General features: G+C 41.3%; 1 protein-coding gene across 2 annotated transcripts; it reads right to left on the bottom strand.

The window, feature by feature from the left end:
• Positions 1-915: 915 nt before the first annotated feature.
• Positions 916-15,588, bottom strand: LOC146461639 (uncharacterized). Of its 2 annotated transcripts, none has more exons than XM_085086653.1 (4): positions 15,565-15,588; positions 2,983-3,082; positions 1,928-2,215; positions 916-1,383 (listed from the first exon to the last, which is right to left on the bottom strand). In XM_085086653.1, the coding sequence occupies exons 2-4, from the start codon at positions 3,059-3,061 to the stop codon at positions 1,088-1,090; spliced, it is 663 nt and encodes a 220-aa protein (XP_084942779.1). In that variant the 5' UTR covers positions 3,062-3,082; positions 15,565-15,588; the 3' UTR covers positions 916-1,087. The 2 variants fall into 2 exon arrangements, with proteins under 2 accessions (XP_084942779.1, XP_084942778.1); XM_085086652.1 differs by lacking the exon at positions 15,565-15,588 and adding an exon at positions 6,904-7,038.
• Between the last annotated feature and the right edge of the window lie 2,811 nt (positions 15,589-18,399).

Below are 18,399 nucleotides of genomic sequence, written 5' to 3'. Positions count from 1 at the left end.
GGATACCTAAAACGTGTCTCAGGGGTCGTTTTCGGAGCTACTGATTCGATTGGTAGCTTTTAAAAGAATAATTGTTTTTCGTCCAAAAATCGACTTTTTGTTAAGGGGTAAGCCCACGGTTTTGGGTCAAAAATGTGCAAATTTTCAAGTCGGCATTTTTCACTACTTTATGTCCCTTGGGATCTCGGTGTGTCGTAAAATTCCCCTGGGAATCATTTTGAAGTGAAAATAACGCCCTGGCAAAGAATTTAAAGAATTTTCGTTTTTGACCTTATCCTGACTCCATCTTTTAGCTTGTAGAATTAAAACGGCTTGCCTGCTTCCGTCCGTCAGTTAGAAAATTTTCATGAACGCAAAAATAATGATAGAATTTTTCACAAACAGTATCGTAAAAGTATCTGGGCGCTTCCATAAATAAAAAAAAGGTTTGTGGTCGTTTTTGGCTACCTCTAAGGTGTGGAGATCGCGTAAAAGAATGAAAAGGCTCATGGTACATACATTTGAAACCTTTTTTAAAGCAGTTTTAAAACGTCATATTTCAATTCAAAAAGACAAGCGAAAAGCCTGAGTTTGCGTGGACCGGGCTCTAAATTCGTGGTTTTATCATGCCAATGTTGGAAATGTTAAGTATATAAATAAAAAAGAACGTTTACTTTATCGTTAGAGCTGATAACTAAACGTAAATTGGCCACCGTTAAGAAATTCGAGAGCTGACATTTCGAGCGTTAGTCCTTCGCCAGATTCGATCTGATGATGGGCTAACGCTCGAATCTCTTTACGTTGGCCAATTTACCTTTAGTTATCAACTCTAACGATAAAGCAAACCCCTGATTCGTTTGTACTCTTCACCGACGGCAGCACCGCAGTTTCTTTAGAAACCCACCCCTAATCTATATACAAATAAAAAAGCAACTGTTATAATCCCGTACAAGTGGTTTATTAGACCAGTTAAAGCAGAACCTTAGGACATACATTGTTTCCATTATCTAACATGTCTAAATCTAATCTAACAAAAAAGGCGTTTCGACTCTCTTTTTGAAGATGTCATGCGTTACGCCGTTGTACTCTTCATAGCACACGCCAGCAACTAGCATCGTTTCAAGACGTACACATGATTAGCCCACGGTCCGCCTTCACCATCACCTCTACAAGCACTGGATGATCCATACCTGCCATAGGTGCGGTGAGCATTATAACTGGACGCACACCATCCACCATTCTGAACCGCAAACATGCGGTACCCCTTTCTCATTGCAGCCACGGCGCACTTTGCAACGGGGTCTCTTCGGGTCCAATAATTTCCATCCAAAATAGAATCTGTGCCTTCCAGGGTCCTGATTGCTCGGTTGGAGGTGTCCCGGTAGCATCCAACAGCTTTATAGCCTAAAAAATACAACACGCAGCTGGTTAACGCAATTAATATGATGATCCCTGCAATGAGACCTGAAGACTTCAAAAATGATAACAAAATAGGCAAAAATGACATCTCATCAGTAGATCTTACAAAAAATAGTAGGAGGTAAAAGAATTTCCTTTTTGTCACACATTGCGGCTATTATAAAAAGTGCGTCACGTGAAAGGGAGTCATAGACCAGAAGCCGGGGTTTGAAGTGGTCTAAAACAACAATAACAACAACAACAACAACAACAACAACAACAACAATATTTTTTTATTTGCCAATAAATCCTTAATCCCCTGGCTCCGCAGATAGCAGTGCTAATCGAGGCGGGCCAGGTACGCATGAGATCGAGGCTTCCACTAGCTTACGACATCAGAGAGCAATAAAATTCAGTAAAAAGAAGTAAAATTTAAAGAAAGAGCTAAATACAACGAAATATAATACGTTCCCCGCGATTGATGAGTAGACATACGTCTTATGCACTTATAAGTTGCCCGAAACAGCGATACAAGTAATTAGATATTTACTTTTGATGACATAAACCTGATTGGCCCATGGGCCACCTTCACCATCTGCTCTACAACGTCTAGATCTTCCATACTTGTAATAGGTATTCCGTGCACCGGGACTTGAAGCACACCACCCACCATTCTGAACTGCAAACATGGTGAAGCCTCTATTCACTGCTGCCACGGCGCACTTTGCAATGGCGTGGTGTCGGGTCCAATACGCTCCATTTAAGACAGGATCTGAACCTTCTAAAGTTGTGATTGCTCGATTACTGGTGTCCCTATAGCAGCCAACATTTTGAAACCCTAGGCCAAGGAGATAAGTAACGCCAAAGTTTATTGCACGCCATGCATGGAGTATTAGTGCTTGTTTTTACCAAGGGCAAAACTAGACTGAAAGCAGTCTCCCTTTTGCTCGAGAATCCACGGGGAAGAAACTCAAGATATTCGATCGAGGTGCGCGAACGGTAAAGCCGCCAAACATCGTGCTTGCTCAGTGTTTTGCCTTCTTCCCGGTGAATTCCCGAGCAAAAGAGAGACTGCTCGCAGTGTAGGGTAAAACATGTAAAAAAGCACCAAGGGGTAGAGCATTAAAATAATCGTTCCACTGGTTTGATTCAAAGATAGCTACCATCAATTCTCGTCGTCATGCAGGTGCGAATCAACAGTCAATATTAGCAAATTTGACTGACATAAAGATAGCGTAACAATCCTATGCGGACATGACCAAGACACCTATCATTTGGGTCAATTGGACTGTATAGACTGAAGTTTTACCTGTATTATTTTATCCGTATTTATATTGTTCATTTTAAAAACATTTGGTCAAAATAAAAATGTTCATAACTGACTTTCAGCCTGGGTAATGTTCTTAGTATGTTCTTAAATTTTAGCTAATCTCAGCCTCAAAGCTCTTACAAAAAAGATTCTTAAAAAAAAGAATGTAGGACCAAAAATGTGTGATCAGGAGTGATGATTGAATTTCTTTTGAAAGTCACTTATCACTTGATTCCTCTTGAAATTATTTTCTCGCATCCGTCAAGTAGAATTAGCAGATGTCCGCCCAGACTTACAGTGGATGCAGTGGGCGCTGTAGAAAACAGCCCACAGAAACACCGTAGTAATCAGAAACTTCTTTCCTGGACCTTGCATTTCTCAGTGTCTGTCAGCGATCTGCAAAAAGTTAAGGTCGGATAAACGTTAATTAAATATCAATCAGTCGACCTTCGGCCTCACGACTTGATAACACTAGCTGGCACTTATCAATATAAATCTCATTTTTAAAATAAGAAAGTACTGTCGACAGGTACTATGAAAACAACTACATAACCAAATCTCTGGAGAAGACGGTGCGTAATTTTGCCAACAACGGCTTGTAAATTTGGGAGAGAGGGATATATATGTTGTGATACGTCTCAGTTAAAGGCTTAATTAATACGATCTTGGACTGGACAAAAAAATCGGCTATTTTTAATAGATTTCCAAATCGGAAAACATAAACCGTCTTTCAGTTCAGTTCGAAGTATTTTCAGTCGGTTAAACATTCCGAAGGGTCACCCAAGGGGCCCTTGGGTGACCTCCTTTTTCCGAGAGTGTAACTTTTTGGAAAAATTCAACGTTCTCTGATGCGGAACATCTTTTCAATGCAGTCATCGAAAACTAGCTTATTCACTATGTTTTCCTTTTGAAGCACCTGGAAAATTCAAAAGGTTGCTGTCCTATTTTTTGTTTATTTCAGAGGCAGTAACTAAAATCCCGAACGAAATCGGCTTTAAAACAAGTCTTCGTTCGAGATGAAAAGCAAAAACGTACTGCTCCAACTTCAACTGACACTCAACCGTCTGAACTGAATTAATCAGGCTTGGATATGTTGGAACGTCCTGTTTGTTTAATAAAAAGCGCCAAACTGATTGTATGCACATAAATTTCACCATTAGTTACATGCCACAAAGAACACAACAGTTGTCGTTCAGTCAAAGCACAAAACATTTCCCTTTTAACGGTACGAAAAATAATCGGACTTTGTCTGCTTTCGTGTACGATTTTGTTTTCAAGGAGAGTCATCTTTCATACAGCCGGGATGTGAAATAGGCATTAGCCTAGGACGGATTTCTTTTATAGTTTTTACCGAAGTGAGATACTCGGACGCCGGGCAACAGGTATTTCCTCTTTTTATGTGTTTATATACTGCACATATCACATAGTCTCATTGCCGTTTACAGTTCTTCTGTGACGTAAAACGTACTGCTCCAACTTCAACTGACACTCAACTGTCTGAACTGAACCAATCAGGCCTGGATATGTTGGAACGTCCTGTTTGTTTAATAAAAAGCGTCAAACTGATTGCATGCATATCAATTTCACTATTAGATACATGCCACTAAGTTTACATCAGCCGGAGTCAAATGAAGAGAGCTATATACCTTATTATAGGAAATTAACGCTTCATGGATTTAACGTTAATTTAAGTCGCGTTAATTTTTGTTAACGTTAATTTTCGCGTCATTAAATAAGTGAATTAATCAGAAAAACTAACGCAAAGAGATTTCGACGTTTCGATGACATCCTGTCATCATTATCAAGAAAATGAAGAAAATTTACATAAGTAAGTAGACAAAACTAAACTGAAAACAATAGTCTACTGTTCAAAGTGAATAACCCTTGTGAATCATCAAGTGACCTCACACAAAGAAAAACCAAAGTCAAGTGATGATTCACTAGCTTAGAACAGTAGACTATTGTTTTCAGTTAAGTTTTGTCTACTTTCTTATGTAAATTTTCTTCATTTTCTCGATAATGCTGACAGGATGTCATCGAAACGTCGAAATCTCTCTGCCGGTTAGTTTTTCTGATTAATTTAATAACAGAAGTCAATCTTATACGTATTAATTAAATGGCGCGTTAATTTCTGCGACCTTAATTTCCACAAATTTCGCCCCAAATTCTCGATACACTACAGAAACGAAAAAGCATTGTTTTAATCTGCTGGTATCGTGGACACTGCATATGAAGAACGCTCAAAGTGGCTAAATTTCTTCACTTAACTCCTTTATATTTAGGGACAATTCCACAAATATTGTTTGCATTTCGGATTTTTACGCTTAGTGTTAAAATAATTTTTTCCTTCTGTCTCAACAAATTCTTTTTCTTTGTATAAGTCGCGTTAATTTCCCTCATTTTGAAATTTTAGCACCTCTATTCTTTCAATTCGCGTTAAATTAAGTTGCGTTAATTTCAAATACCTTGATTAACACAAGCGTTGATTTCCTATAATGAGGTATATATTTTTACTCAAATAAACTACATTAATATGGCAGTGTAAGTGTAGTTTCTTCGAATAATACAGGCTGAAAGTTAAAAAACCAACTTTCACACTGTACGTAATGCTGTGACTTCCTGCTTACAATCTACAAAAAAAATAATTTCTATGTCGGCGTAGATATTTATGAATTACTATCATGTTCAGGAGTGTGAAATTCACCAGAAGAAGTTGGATTTTATTTTCAGTAGCAAGAATCACATTGTAACCTTCTTTGACAATAGAAACGACCATTTTAGCGACTTTTAGCTTGGTGCACTTCCTCTTCAGTAACAGATAAGTCCAATAAGTAGATTTAGAAAAAAATTTTGGGATTTTGCTTACCGTCCGCTTAATAAAATTGTCCGTGTAATACAGGTTTGACTGTATTTAATTGTTCCCTGTCGTTACTGGCAAAAAGCTATCCGTTTCAAAGTCTTTTAGAATTCATTGACTGCAACCAAACACGGGAAGTATTTTAAGAAAAAGACAAGGAAGAACCTACCTACAGGAACATTTTGCTGTCAAGTTGTCCAAACATGACAAGCAGATACGAAGACACCAAGACAAGGACTTCAAATAGGTCTTCACATAACACGGCAACCAACGCCAAACTATTGCGTGTGTTTTGTCGCAACTTTTTATATGCCGCAAATAAAATTCATTGCTCATTTACTGAAGTGAAAAATATTCATCTCAATCAGAGAACAGAGGTTAGCAAAAAGGAGCAGCTCTTTCAGTTAAAAGTCATCCAGTGGGTCTCGCGTGACTCGAGTGATTCAATTTGTGAAATATAGTGCAACGACAATAGATAGAAGGCCAGAAGTGCTATAGTCTGACCCCATAGCAAGCGAGCGTTCATTGTTTTACCATCTTAAAAAATGTTCACATCCACGAATAATTAAGTCACTTTTTTTGTCAGATTGTATTTTTGAACGTACTTTGATTTTGCCAAAGAACCAAATGTTATTTTATATACGAAGTGCTGCAATGTTGATAGGATATTTTTTCTTCGTTTTGTTTCCGCTATAAATCAGTTGCTTTGATGGCTTATTTCCTTCGGTTATGCGAGTAGCGGTACGCAGAGCTAGAGGAACTTGAGGCCGTCATTGCCACCCAAGAATTCCTTACTTTTTCAAGGCGGCGCAGACATACAGAGTACCGTTAGAGAATGAATTGGATGAAAGAGCACGATTCCAAAAGTGTTACGCCACAATGAACAAGAGTGAGCAAAGAGAAAAAGCAAGCAGTATGCCGGTAAGAAAGCCGTCCGCCGGAGTCCTTCAGCCAGAAAGAGGAGCGCCAGATAGTGAAATGAAAAAAACTAGATAAAAAAGACAAGGATAACACATCAACTGAATATCATCCCCCGTGACGTTACCTGTTAGTAAACACTAGTTTAAGACCGCTCTTTTGTTTACTTTTATCTAATATTGATACTGAGATTTCAAATATACGATAGAGTCTAACGATAATATAGACCGCGGGTATTCTGAAGCGTTAACTTCTCCTAGCGGAAAAATATTGCATTGTGTTATCTCTTGGCACATATTACTGGAATTCTAAACTATTCTTTCGATCAAACAAGTTGCCGTCTCAAGGATTCCGAATGACTCAATTTCATTTAGGTCTGTTCTTCATACAACATCGTTCACTTGCCTTCGAGTTATACCGGTGAACCTTAATATTGTCTTACCTTTTCAAGGATCAAGTTAATCACTCAGTTTTTCTTCTCCTTGCTGTAAACGTCTCTCGGAAGCTTTTGCCTGAAGCGTGTGGCACAATAATTTGGGTTGACGGTTGTATCAGCGAACTAACCGGAAATATGTAAGCCAAACTTGTCTTTTGAACTTGTTCAAGATTTGTTTATATTTGAAATATATGTTTCGCTTTCGCCGGAGAAAGGAGAAAGAAATTTAAGTGAAATATTGAGGTATTTATTTTGTTTTTTATTGTATTAAATATCGCAGTTGCAAAGGGCGCTATTACTTAGTAGGAAATCTTTCTATGTCTATTATTAACACAAACATTATGTTTATAATCAATTCGATCTTGTACAAACACTGATGACGGAAGTCACGCAATTAAGTCTGAATTCGAAATACATTGTAATCCCACTTTTGAAAACGACGAGAATCAGTTTTATAAATTATTTCAGCATTATAACGATAGGAAACAGCTAAATCGTAACTGGAGATATGGCATTTGCTAGTTCTGATAGCTTTTTCCATATCGCCCACCTTTTTCTCCAGTCCCGTCCCGCTCGTCCAATCGCGTCGATTGTCGGGATCCGCCATCCTCATCCATCCGAGGATTGTCATTTTATCTAGGACCCGCTGTACATTTCTCGAGGAAAAGCGATCCTGCTCGCTGGTTTAATAAACTTAGTTATTAAATCTGACTGCTTAATTTATTCTTCGGAAGTTTTCAGAGGCGAGCAGAATTGCCTCGCGCTTCTTCGTCGCTTTTTAGCGGAATTTCAGGCCGAAGTTCTTGGCGCGCACAAGCCTGTTTGAGAGGGTGGCTAAAGTACTTCTTATTTTTACTGTTCCCACTTATTTGAGGCAAGAAAAATTGAAAGCTCTCGGAAGATAGATACAGAACAAGGACCTTAAATGAGACATGAACTAGTCACGCCATAGCATACAGAACACAACAGTTGTCGCGGTTCAGTCAAAGCACAGAACATTTCCCTTTTAACGGCACGAAAAATAATCGAAGTTTGTCTGCTTTCGTGTACGTTTTTGTTTTCAAGGAGAGTCATCTTTCATACAGCCGGATGTGAAATAGGCATTAGCCTAAGACGGATTTCTTTTATAGTTTTTACCGAAATGAGATTTTCGGACGACGGGCAACAGGTATTTCGTCTTTTTATCTGTTTATATACTGCACATATCACATAGTCTCATTGCCGTTTACAGTTCTTCTGTGGGGTGACACGTACTGCTCCAACTTCAACTGACACTCAACTGTCTGAACTGAACCAATCAGGTTTGGATATGTTGAAACGTCCTGTTTGTTTTATAAAAAGCGACAACTGATTGTATGTGTTAGGTATAGGAACTATAAGTACGCGCCTCTCAAGGGACTGGACACGAGATGTGTCGTCAAGACGACAAGTGACGTAAGGAGAAGCCATGTGCGTGCTCGAGAAGCAAGAAAGACTCGGGTTGTGAAAATGAGTTGTGAAACCGTATTTTAATATCGTAAATACTCTTGGAAAACACCAAACAGTGTGGATTTTCTTGTGTAACATTCTGGGGGCCTGTCCGGGAGATTTTTCTCGAAGAAACTTGATGGAAATGTACCTGTTTTGACGATCGATTGCTCACTGTGTGCGAGGACTCGCGTTTGTCGCCGCCATTACGCATTCACTTTGGATTTCAATGGACAACGATTTATTAACAGGATTTAACTGGTTGTAGTTGAAGCGGACATTTGGTGTGGACAGTTTGGCAAAAGATAGTGGAGCCTGAATTTGAGGCCAGGGAAGGTAGGAACATTGTTTTATTGGACTTTGTGCATGTGGAAATCTGTTCGTGTTGTTTACAAGTAAAATCGAAATGGCGGAGGAACAACTGATTCTTCTGGATCGCAAAATTTTGTCGCTGGACCTGCGTGCGTTATGTGAATTTGCTCTTCATGCAAAAGTTGAAAAGTCGGCAGTAGAAGGCAAGGGGAAATTAAGTGTTATTTGGTCTATCAGACGAAATATTGAGGATTCATTCGAGAAGTTGTCTGGCGATGATCAAATTGAGTTAATTGCACAGTTGGGTCCACCGCCACTCGAGGGGATAGAAGATCAATACGGCCAAGAAGAATTGGAAGGCAAGGGCGACCTGAAGAAGCTCAAAAAAGAATTGGGTGATTTAGAGTCTAAGCAGCAATTAGTCGAGGAACAATTGGCCAAAATGCAGAAAGAAAAGTTTCCTGACTCAGTGAAAGACGAAGACACGATCAAGTTTCCTGCCAAGGGGGTTGAGCAAAGCATATTCCGCAGGGATTTCAAAATACAAGGAGTGGTGGGTGACCCTGGTCAGAAAGATAAACTGGGTTATCAAGCTCTAATATCCCAAATAGAATCAGGGCTTGCCAAGGGGTACTCAGACAAAGAAGTAGTTAGTGCCGTTGTTCGTGCTGTGCAGCCAGGCCTGCAACTAAGAAGCTACCTAGAGAACATGACTGACCTAACCCTACCCAGGCTGCGTAAAATTCTTCGCTTCCATTTTCATGAGAAAAATGCCACAGAACTTTACCAGCTTCTAACAAACATTGCCCAGCAACCCAATGAAGACCCTCAGTCATTTCTGATGAGAGCACTCACTATTAGGCAAAAGGTAATTAGTGCTTCAAAAGAGTCCGATAGTGGGGTTAAGTATGATGCCTCCTCGGTGCAAAGTTTGTTCCTGCATGCCTTGGAAACCGGTCTTGCTGACGAAACCATTCGTGCAAAGATAAGACCACTCACTCAGAACCCAAAAGTCGCAGATGAAGACCTCATTGGAGCAATGAGCCTAGCTATATCTGCAGAAGCCGAGCGAAGTAATAAGTTCAGTTTTACCAGCAAGGGAAAGTCTGCAAAGGTTCTCACCGTTGAAGGTGCAGTGGAAGCAAACACGAAGAAGGAGTCGCAGAAGGACTCACAGGTCCTAGCAACACTAAAAGCTGTACAAGCGGAGCTGGCCACAGTGAAATCAGAAGTTAAAACTCTTCGTGACGTAGCAAATAACCAGAAGGCAGACACCATGGCACCTAGTCCTACTGGGAGGGGAGCGAGGGCTGGAGCAAGACCACCTGGTTGCCAAGAGTGTAGAATGAATAGGGAAGGTGACCGATGTCCACATTGCTATCTCTGTGGAGGCTTGAACCATATTGCCCGCTACTGTCAAACCAGGCTCAGAAGCTATCCGGGAAACACATCCAGGCTACCCCCGCGGGACAGGAAGTAGCCTTGCCAGAGAAAGAGAAGTCCCACCAGTGTAGTGGTTGCCTGGAGTTTGATTGCCGTAAACAGTTGCTACAGTGTTCAGCCTGCCAGTCTGTTCGATATTGTTCTGAGCATTGTCAAAAGGTTCATTGGCCAAAACATAAAGTGTTATGCAAAGCAATCAAAGAGCTCTCTGAGAGAGAATCGTCTAAAGAAAAGGGGTTAGGAGATGCGCAAGATAGAGATGTGTACAGTAGTCATATCACTCCCAGGCAACAGGAGCGCATAGTTAGGCTAGTGGGAAGGAAGTGTCTAGTGGATTGTTACCTGGAGGATAAGCCTACAGAAGTTTTATGGGACACAGGAGCCCAAGTATCAATTGTTTCAGAAGATTTCCTGCAGAGCCAACTACCAACAGTTCAAACAAGGGATATTGAACAATTACTTGGGACAGATGGGTCCATAAGTTTGCAAGCAGCAAATGGAACAGTCATCCCTTGCTGTGGGTGGGTAGAGATTGGTGTGAGGTTGACAAATGGAAACGAGACAGAGATAAGGGTTCCATTTTTGGTAACAAAGGAGAACATTGAGCAGCCCATCATTGGTTTTAATGTTATAGAGTTGATGGTCAGAAACACTGAAGATAATGAAGATGATGTGTTGCTGGAACGGATGTTGAGAAGCTTCAAAGTGAGTAAAAGTGGTGACCTGCAAGCATTGATAAGCCTAATTCGTACTACTAACTCTGGTGAACTCTGTCTAGTTAAATCCACAAAGAAGCCACACACTGTCCCTGCAGGAGAGACTGTTCACTTACCTTGTCGTGCTAATACTGGACCAATCCACCGTAAGACTCCTGTCATTTTTGAGCCAGACGAGTTGGCTACCTGGCCTTCGGGATTGGCAGTACATGAATCCCTTACCACCGTAAAGGAGGGCGATGCAACCATCTTCTCAGTCCCAGTGACCAACAACACAAACCATGACATCACTTTACCTGGAAGAGTTGTCCTGGGACGCCTTCATCTTGTCCGGTCAGTGACTCCTGTCGAAGTCAGGTTTAAGGATCCTGAGACACCAACCCCATGTGCTGAATCGCCTTGTAAACAACATACACCTGCTGAGCAAATTGAGAGAAACTTGTCTTGGTTACCTGAAGTTGATTTGAGTGGATTATCAGCAGAACAAAAGGAGCAGGCGAAACAGTTGTTGGTCGAAGAAGCAGATGTATTTGCGACAAGTGATGATGACGTCGGCTGCATTTCCGAGTTAGAGATGTATATCAGGTTGACTAGTGACCAACCAGTACAGAAGAACTACATTTCCATACCCCGTCCACTCTATCCCGAAGTTAAAGGTTACATTGAGGACTTGCTTAACCGTGGTTTCATTCGGAAGTCCAGATCTCCATTCTCAAGTAGTGTTGTCTGTGTTCGTAAAAAAGATGGTGGGATGAGGTTGTGTATTGATTACAGAGAATTGAATAAGAAAACAGTGCCAGATCGGCATCCCATCCCTCGGATCCAGGAAGCCTTAGATAGTCTCGGGGGCAAATCATGGTTCAGTGTTTTGGATCAGGGAAAAGCGTACCATCAGGGATTCATTGGAGAGAAAAGTCAACCATTGACTGCGTTTGTTACGCCTTGGGGATTATACGAATGGGTGCGTATACCATTCGGACTCATGAATGCTCCAGCAAATTTTCAAAGATTTATGGAGAACTGCCTTGGGCAGCTGCGTGATGAGATATGCATCCCTTACTTGGACGATGCAATTGTATTCTCGGGAACATTTTCTGAACATATTGAGCATCTGCGTAAAGTTCTTCGTCGGTTGAAGAGTTATGGTGTGAAGCTTAAGCCCGGAAAGTGTAACTTGTTCAAGCGGGAAGTGTCCTTCCCTGGAAGAGTGATTTCTCAAGACGGGTATCGGATAGATCCGAAAGCTACAAATGCAGTGACTGCGATGAAGGATTTAAAGCCGCAAACAGTTGGAGAAGTTAGAAGAATTATGGGCCTACTTGGAGTTTACCGCCGTCACATCAAAAACTTTGCACAAACAGCAAAACCCATTTATGATCTCCTCAATCATGACCTACCAAAGAAAAAGAATACTAACCCAATCAGACAGAACCCAAGGCTGCGCAGTGGACAGTTACCATCTTCATCACCAGTAGAGTGGGGACCCAGTCAACAGTCAGCATTGGATGTCCTGATAGACAAAATAACTTCACCCCCTTTGCTGGCATATCCAGATTATGATGCACCTTTTATTGTACACACCGATGCGTCACAGGATGGCTTGGGGGCTGTCTTGTACCAAAAGCAGAATGGTACTACCCGAGTAATTGCATATGCATCCAGGACTCTGACCCCATGTGAACAAAATTACCACATGCATTCTGGCAAGCTGGAATTTTTAGCATTGAAATGGTCAGTGACAGAACAGTTCAGGGACTATCTCTACTACGCTCCTGAATTTGTAGTATACACGGACAACAACCGCTTAACTTATGTGTTAACATCTGCCAAGCTAAACGCCACAGGATTGAGATGGGTCGGAGAGCTTGCTGACTTTAACTTCGAAATACGGTACCGACCAGGCAAGTTGAATGTTGATGCAGATAGTCTTTCCCGATTACCCAGTGACTTCAAGACCTACATGGACAGTTGTACTGAAAAGGTAACCCCTGAAAGCTTGCACGCCTCAATATCCGCAGCCCAAGTGTTATCAAGTGGTGACAATGTCTGGATTGCAGCACTGACTGATAAAGAAGAGGAGCTCCATGTTGACGCCCTGTCCCAAGCATCTGGTAACCAAGTAAGAGTGGTGGATTTAGTGAAAGCACAGAATGAAGACCCTTACATTGGGCGTGTCCTTAAATTGATCAAAACAAAACACAAACCGACAGTTGCAGAGAAGCACTCAGAATCACCTTTGGTTCGTAAGTTACTGAATGAGTGGCATAAACTTCACGTGAACAGAAAGAGTGGAGTACTTTATCGTAACCAGCTGGTTGTTCTTCCACAGAAATTTCGTCGCACCGTTTATCGCGAACTCCATGAAGAGATGGGCCACCTTGGTGTTGAGAGGGTACTAGCTTTAGCCCGTGAGAGATTTTATTGGCCACACATGAGGAGAGACATTGAAAACTTTATCCATCACACGTGCCGCTGCCTGAAACAAAGACGCCCAAATCTACCAACGAGAGAACCATTACAACCAATTCTAACAACCGCTCCTCTTCAGATGGTTTCTATCGACTTTGTACATCTCGAGCGAAGCTCTGGGGGCCATGAATATATCCTAGTTGTTGTTGACCATTTCACCAAATATGCACAAGCGTACCCGACGAGAAATAAAACTGCTGTTACTGCTGCAGACAAGATCTTCAATGATTTCATCCCACGCTTTGGTTTCCCAGAGAAACTCCACCACGATATGGGGGGCGAATTTGAGAACCGGTTGTTCAAAAGGCTGGAGGAACTCTCTGGAGTAATGCATTCGAGAACGACTCCGTACCATCCACAGGGGAATGGTCTGATGGAAAGAATGAACCGTACACTTCTCAGCATGCTGCGTACCCTACCGGAAACCCACAAGTCTTGCTGGAAGGACCATATTAACAAACTCATTCGCGCATATAACTGCACTGTTCACGAGTCAACCGGTTATTCTCCATTTTTCCTGTTATTTGGTCGCAGCCCTCGTCTGCCAATCGATGTAATCTTTGACCTCGAGGTGGAGACAGGAGCCAAATCACATGCTGAGTATGTTACCAAATGGAAATCTGCCATGCAAGAAGCTTACTCACTCGCATCACAATCTGCCAGGAAGAATGCCATGAGGGGAAAAAAATTATGACAAACGAGTGCGATCATCAGCACTGCAAGTGGGAGACCGTGTCCTTGTACGCAACCTTACTCCTCGTGGTGGGCCTGGCAAGCTCCGCGCTTTCTGGGAAGACCAAATCCATATAGTTGTTGCAAGAAAAGGGGAGGGAAGCCCGGTGTACGACGTGAGACCAGAATCAAGCCAAGGACCCACCCGCACTCTACATCGAAACCTCTTACTCCCTTGTGACTATTTACCAGGCAAACCCTGGGAGGACCTCCCTCCTGTAAAGAAGACGAAAACAGCAGCACCCTATCATTGTGATGATGTCCAACCACTGGTACAAGAAGGGAACGAAAGTGACAGTGAAGATGAATTTCCAGACGTTTCATGCTTGAATCTTTCACCAGGACACGATGGAAATGACCGAACACAGATACAGCTAGAGTCTACAAGTAAAGACGAGCCAGAACCAGATTTCACGGATGTTCATTCTGGTGAGGTGACAAGTGAAATGGGGCCGGAAGCTAACATTGCTGGTACTCCTGGCGAAGCACAGCTAACACGAGACTCTCAAGCAGTCGATGGAGAGAGGGACGAGCGAGAGGATGTTAGCAAATCAGACCGACCTCAACGTCTTAGACAGGCACCTAAACGGTTTACTTATGACAGTCCTGGGGAACCAACTTATGTGCGACAGGTTAAGGTTGATCCATATGTAGGAATACAGTAGGGTGGGATACCAACACTGCCAACGCCCTACATACCTGAATTCCCAGTGAACCAGTACTGTACGTTGCCACCAGCCTGTAACTATATTTCTCCACCAGAACCGCCCATGTTTTGGAACATGAATATGATGATGCCTTGTATGCCCTATCCAATGGTACCACAGTTGCCACAATGGGGAGCACCTTATCAGTCATTTCAGTGCAGATGAGCAGATAAACAGTTTTTGTCTATCACATTGTTTAAAAAAAAATCGAGTTTTCTTAAGTGTATTCAATTCTGACATTCATTCTGTGAATGCTGTAGGAACTGTCTGAAGATGGTCATTGTGCTACAGAATCTTGAACACTAGTTTGGACAGATGAACTGAGAGATGTTACGTGGTCTGTAAGGAGCTGGGCCTGATCAACCCACTCCAGGATTTAAGAAGCAAGGAATCCTAAACAAAAAAGGCCACTTTCGTAAAGTTTTGTTCTGTATTGCATGCCAAATGTTGTCAAATGTCACGGATGACATTTCTTTTCAAGTTAGGGGAGAGTGTTAGGTATAGGAACTATAAGTACGCGCCTCTCAAGGGACTGGACACGAGATGTGTCGTCAAGACGACAAGTGACGTAAGGAGAAGCCACGTGCGTGCTCGAGAAGCAAAAAAGACTCGGGTTGTGAAAATAAGTTGTGAAACCGTATTTTAATATCGTAAATACTCTTGGAAAACACCATTTTACTGGAATTCTAAACTATTCTTTCGATCAAACAAGTTGCCGTCTCAAGGATTCCGAATGACTCAATTTCATTTAGGTCTGTTCTTCAAACAGCATCGTTCACTTGCCTTCGAGTTATACCGGTGAACCTTAATATTGTCTTACCTTTTCAAGGATCAAGTTGATCACTCAGTTTTTCTTCTCCTTGCTGTAAACGACTCTCGGAAGCTTTTGCCTGAAGCGTGTGGCACAATAATTTGGGTTGACGGTTGTATCAGCGAACTACCCGGAAATGTTAACGCCAAACTTGTCTTTTGAACTTGTTCAAGGTTTGTTTATATTTGAAATATATCTTTCGCTTTCGCCGGAGAAAGGAGAAAGAAAATTAAATGAAATATTGAGCTATTTATTTTGTTTTTTATTGTATCGCAGTTACGAAAGGCGCTATTACTTATTAGGAAATCTTGCTATGTCTATTATAAACACAAACATTATGTTTATAATCAATTCGAGAATTGTTAAAACAACCTTGTACAAACACTGATGACGGAAGTCACGCAATTAAGTCTGAATTCGAAATACATTGTAATCGCACTTTTAAAAGCGACGGCAAACAGTTTTTATAAATTATTTAACGATAGGAAACAGCTAAATCGTAACTAGAGATATGGCATTTGCTAGTTCTGATAGCTTTTCCCATATCGCCCGCCTTTTTCTCCAGTCCCGTCCCGCTCGTCCCCTCGCGTCGATTGTCCGGATCCGCCATCCTCATCCGTCCGAGGATTCTCATTTTATCTTGGACCCGCTGTACACTTCTTGAGGTTAAGAGATCCTGTTCGCTGGTTAAAAATTTAGTTATTAAATCTGACTTCTCACTGACTTATTCTTCCGAATTTTTTAGAGGCGAGCAGAATTGCCTCGCGCTTCTTCGTCGCTTCTTAGCGGAATTTCAGGCCGAAGTTCTTGGCACGTGCAAGCCTGTTTGAGAAGGTGGCTAAACTACTTGTTATTTTTTCCGTTCCCACGTATTTGAGGCAAGAAAAATTGAAAACTCTCGCAAGATAGGTACTGAACAAGGACCTTAAATGAGACATGAATTAGTCATGCCATAACATACAGAACACTCAACTGTCTGAACTGAACCAATCAGGCTTGGATATGTTGGAACGTCCTGTTGGTTTAATAAAAAGCGCCAAACTGATTGTATGCACATAAATTTCACTTTTAGATACATGCCACAAAGAAAACAACAGTTGTCGCGGTTCAGTCAAAGCACAGAACATTTCCCTTTTAAAGGTACGAAAAATGATGGAAGTTTATCTGCTTTCGTGTACGATTTTGTTTTCAAGGAGAGTCATCTTTCATACAGCCGGATGCGAAATAGGCATTAGCCTAAGGCGAATTTCTTGTATAGCTTTTTACCGAAATGAGATATTTGGACGCCGGGCAACAAACATTTCCTCTCGCTGTTCAGTTGTAATGGTAATGTATTTATATACTGTGAGGATATGACGTCATTTCCCGCCTTTTTCTCGGTTAGTATTCAAACACTCGTTGAAAAATGGCGTGCGATAAATTTGTCTATTAAATAAAAGAAAAGTACACGGTGGCTTGAAGATATGAATTTTAGTTTTCTCGTGTTAGAAACAATTTTTACCACTTGAAAATAAAATTCGTATCTTCGCGCAACCATGTAAAATCCTCTACTTATGTTTTTGATCCTGACATATGGAATAAACCTTTGAAAATTTGAAGGAGAGAGATACAGTCCTTTAGAAGTAAAAAGAGCGAGTGCGGAGTTTGCGAAAATTAATTTTGCAACAATCGCGCTTTCAAAACTCCCATTTATTTTACCTATTAGATTGGCCTATGGGCTGTAGTAGTAATAGGGGGTCAAAATTAAGCCCAGTTAGTGTATAGGTATAGGTATAGGTATAGGTATAGGTAAATCATTGATATCCATAAAGGTCGAGTCAATGACGTCATCTATTGTTATAACCTAGGGAAAAATGCCTTCCTCCATACTAATTAATTAAGTGATTAGGTAGTGCCTTCCTGCATACTGATTTTTTGACTTCCTCCATACTAATAAGTGCCAAGGTTTACCAATGAGCGTCACTCTTGCACAAAGGAAATAAACATGCCCAGACTTGATCGCTCTATATCCACCCTGATTGGATCTTAAGATTTGTATGGTCAGTTTGAATAAAAGCGCGCTTTCACTTGATAGCGTCACTCCTGGGAAAATTTATCTCCGAGATTTCAGGTTATTCGTGACGATTATCGATCACTACCGTTAAAAAAACAAAACACACACACACATATATACACAAAGTGGCGCTGAGAACTCTATACATTTCAAGTTTGCTTGACAATAACGAAACTGTTTTCTCCTATCTATCTCGAGGAAATGAAAAAACTATTAAAGTCTCAGCGTTTTCACGCACCGTTAGTCAGTTAATGGACTGACTGAAGGTGGTGGACGTTTCAGGGTTAATACTTTCTGTTACCTTACTGTCGTTGTCAGTGTCGTTGTCGCTCTCTTGGATGCCTTCAGCTTCAACGCCATTCTCAGAACCCGCTCCCTCCTCCTCCTCCTCCTCCTGATTTTCCATATCCGATGAACTCTCCTCGTTCTTACTCCCGTTATCGGACGTATTTTCTACATTGCGGTAGCCTTTTTCCTTTTCTATTAAATCACTTAACAATTTTTTGTTCTTGATTAAACCTTTATCGATTCCTAACTCTGCAAGTCCATCTAGAAACGTATTCAGCGTACGAGGTTTGGTAATCTCATTGTTATGAGGGAGTAACACATAATCAACTAGCTCAGCGATGTTTGTGACGGGAATGATACGTTTATTTCGAAGTGATTGTCCGCGGGGAGTCCAGAAAAGAATATCCTTAGACGCGGCCATTCTATGCAGCAAATCCAAAGCACACTTTACCAGCACTGCTCGGGAAAGATGACTCAAAATATCTTTTGTTCTTGGTTCTTCAT

Source organism: Pavona decussata, unplaced genomic scaffold, assembly GCF_977016875.1.
Source record: "Pavona decussata unplaced genomic scaffold, jaPavDecu1.1 SCAFFOLD_195, whole genome shotgun sequence".
Classification (NCBI taxonomy): domain Eukaryota; kingdom Metazoa; phylum Cnidaria; class Anthozoa; order Scleractinia; family Agariciidae; genus Pavona; species Pavona decussata.
The sequence above is the reverse complement of the archived record's forward strand: the minus strand, read 5'-3'. Positions and strand labels throughout refer to the sequence as shown.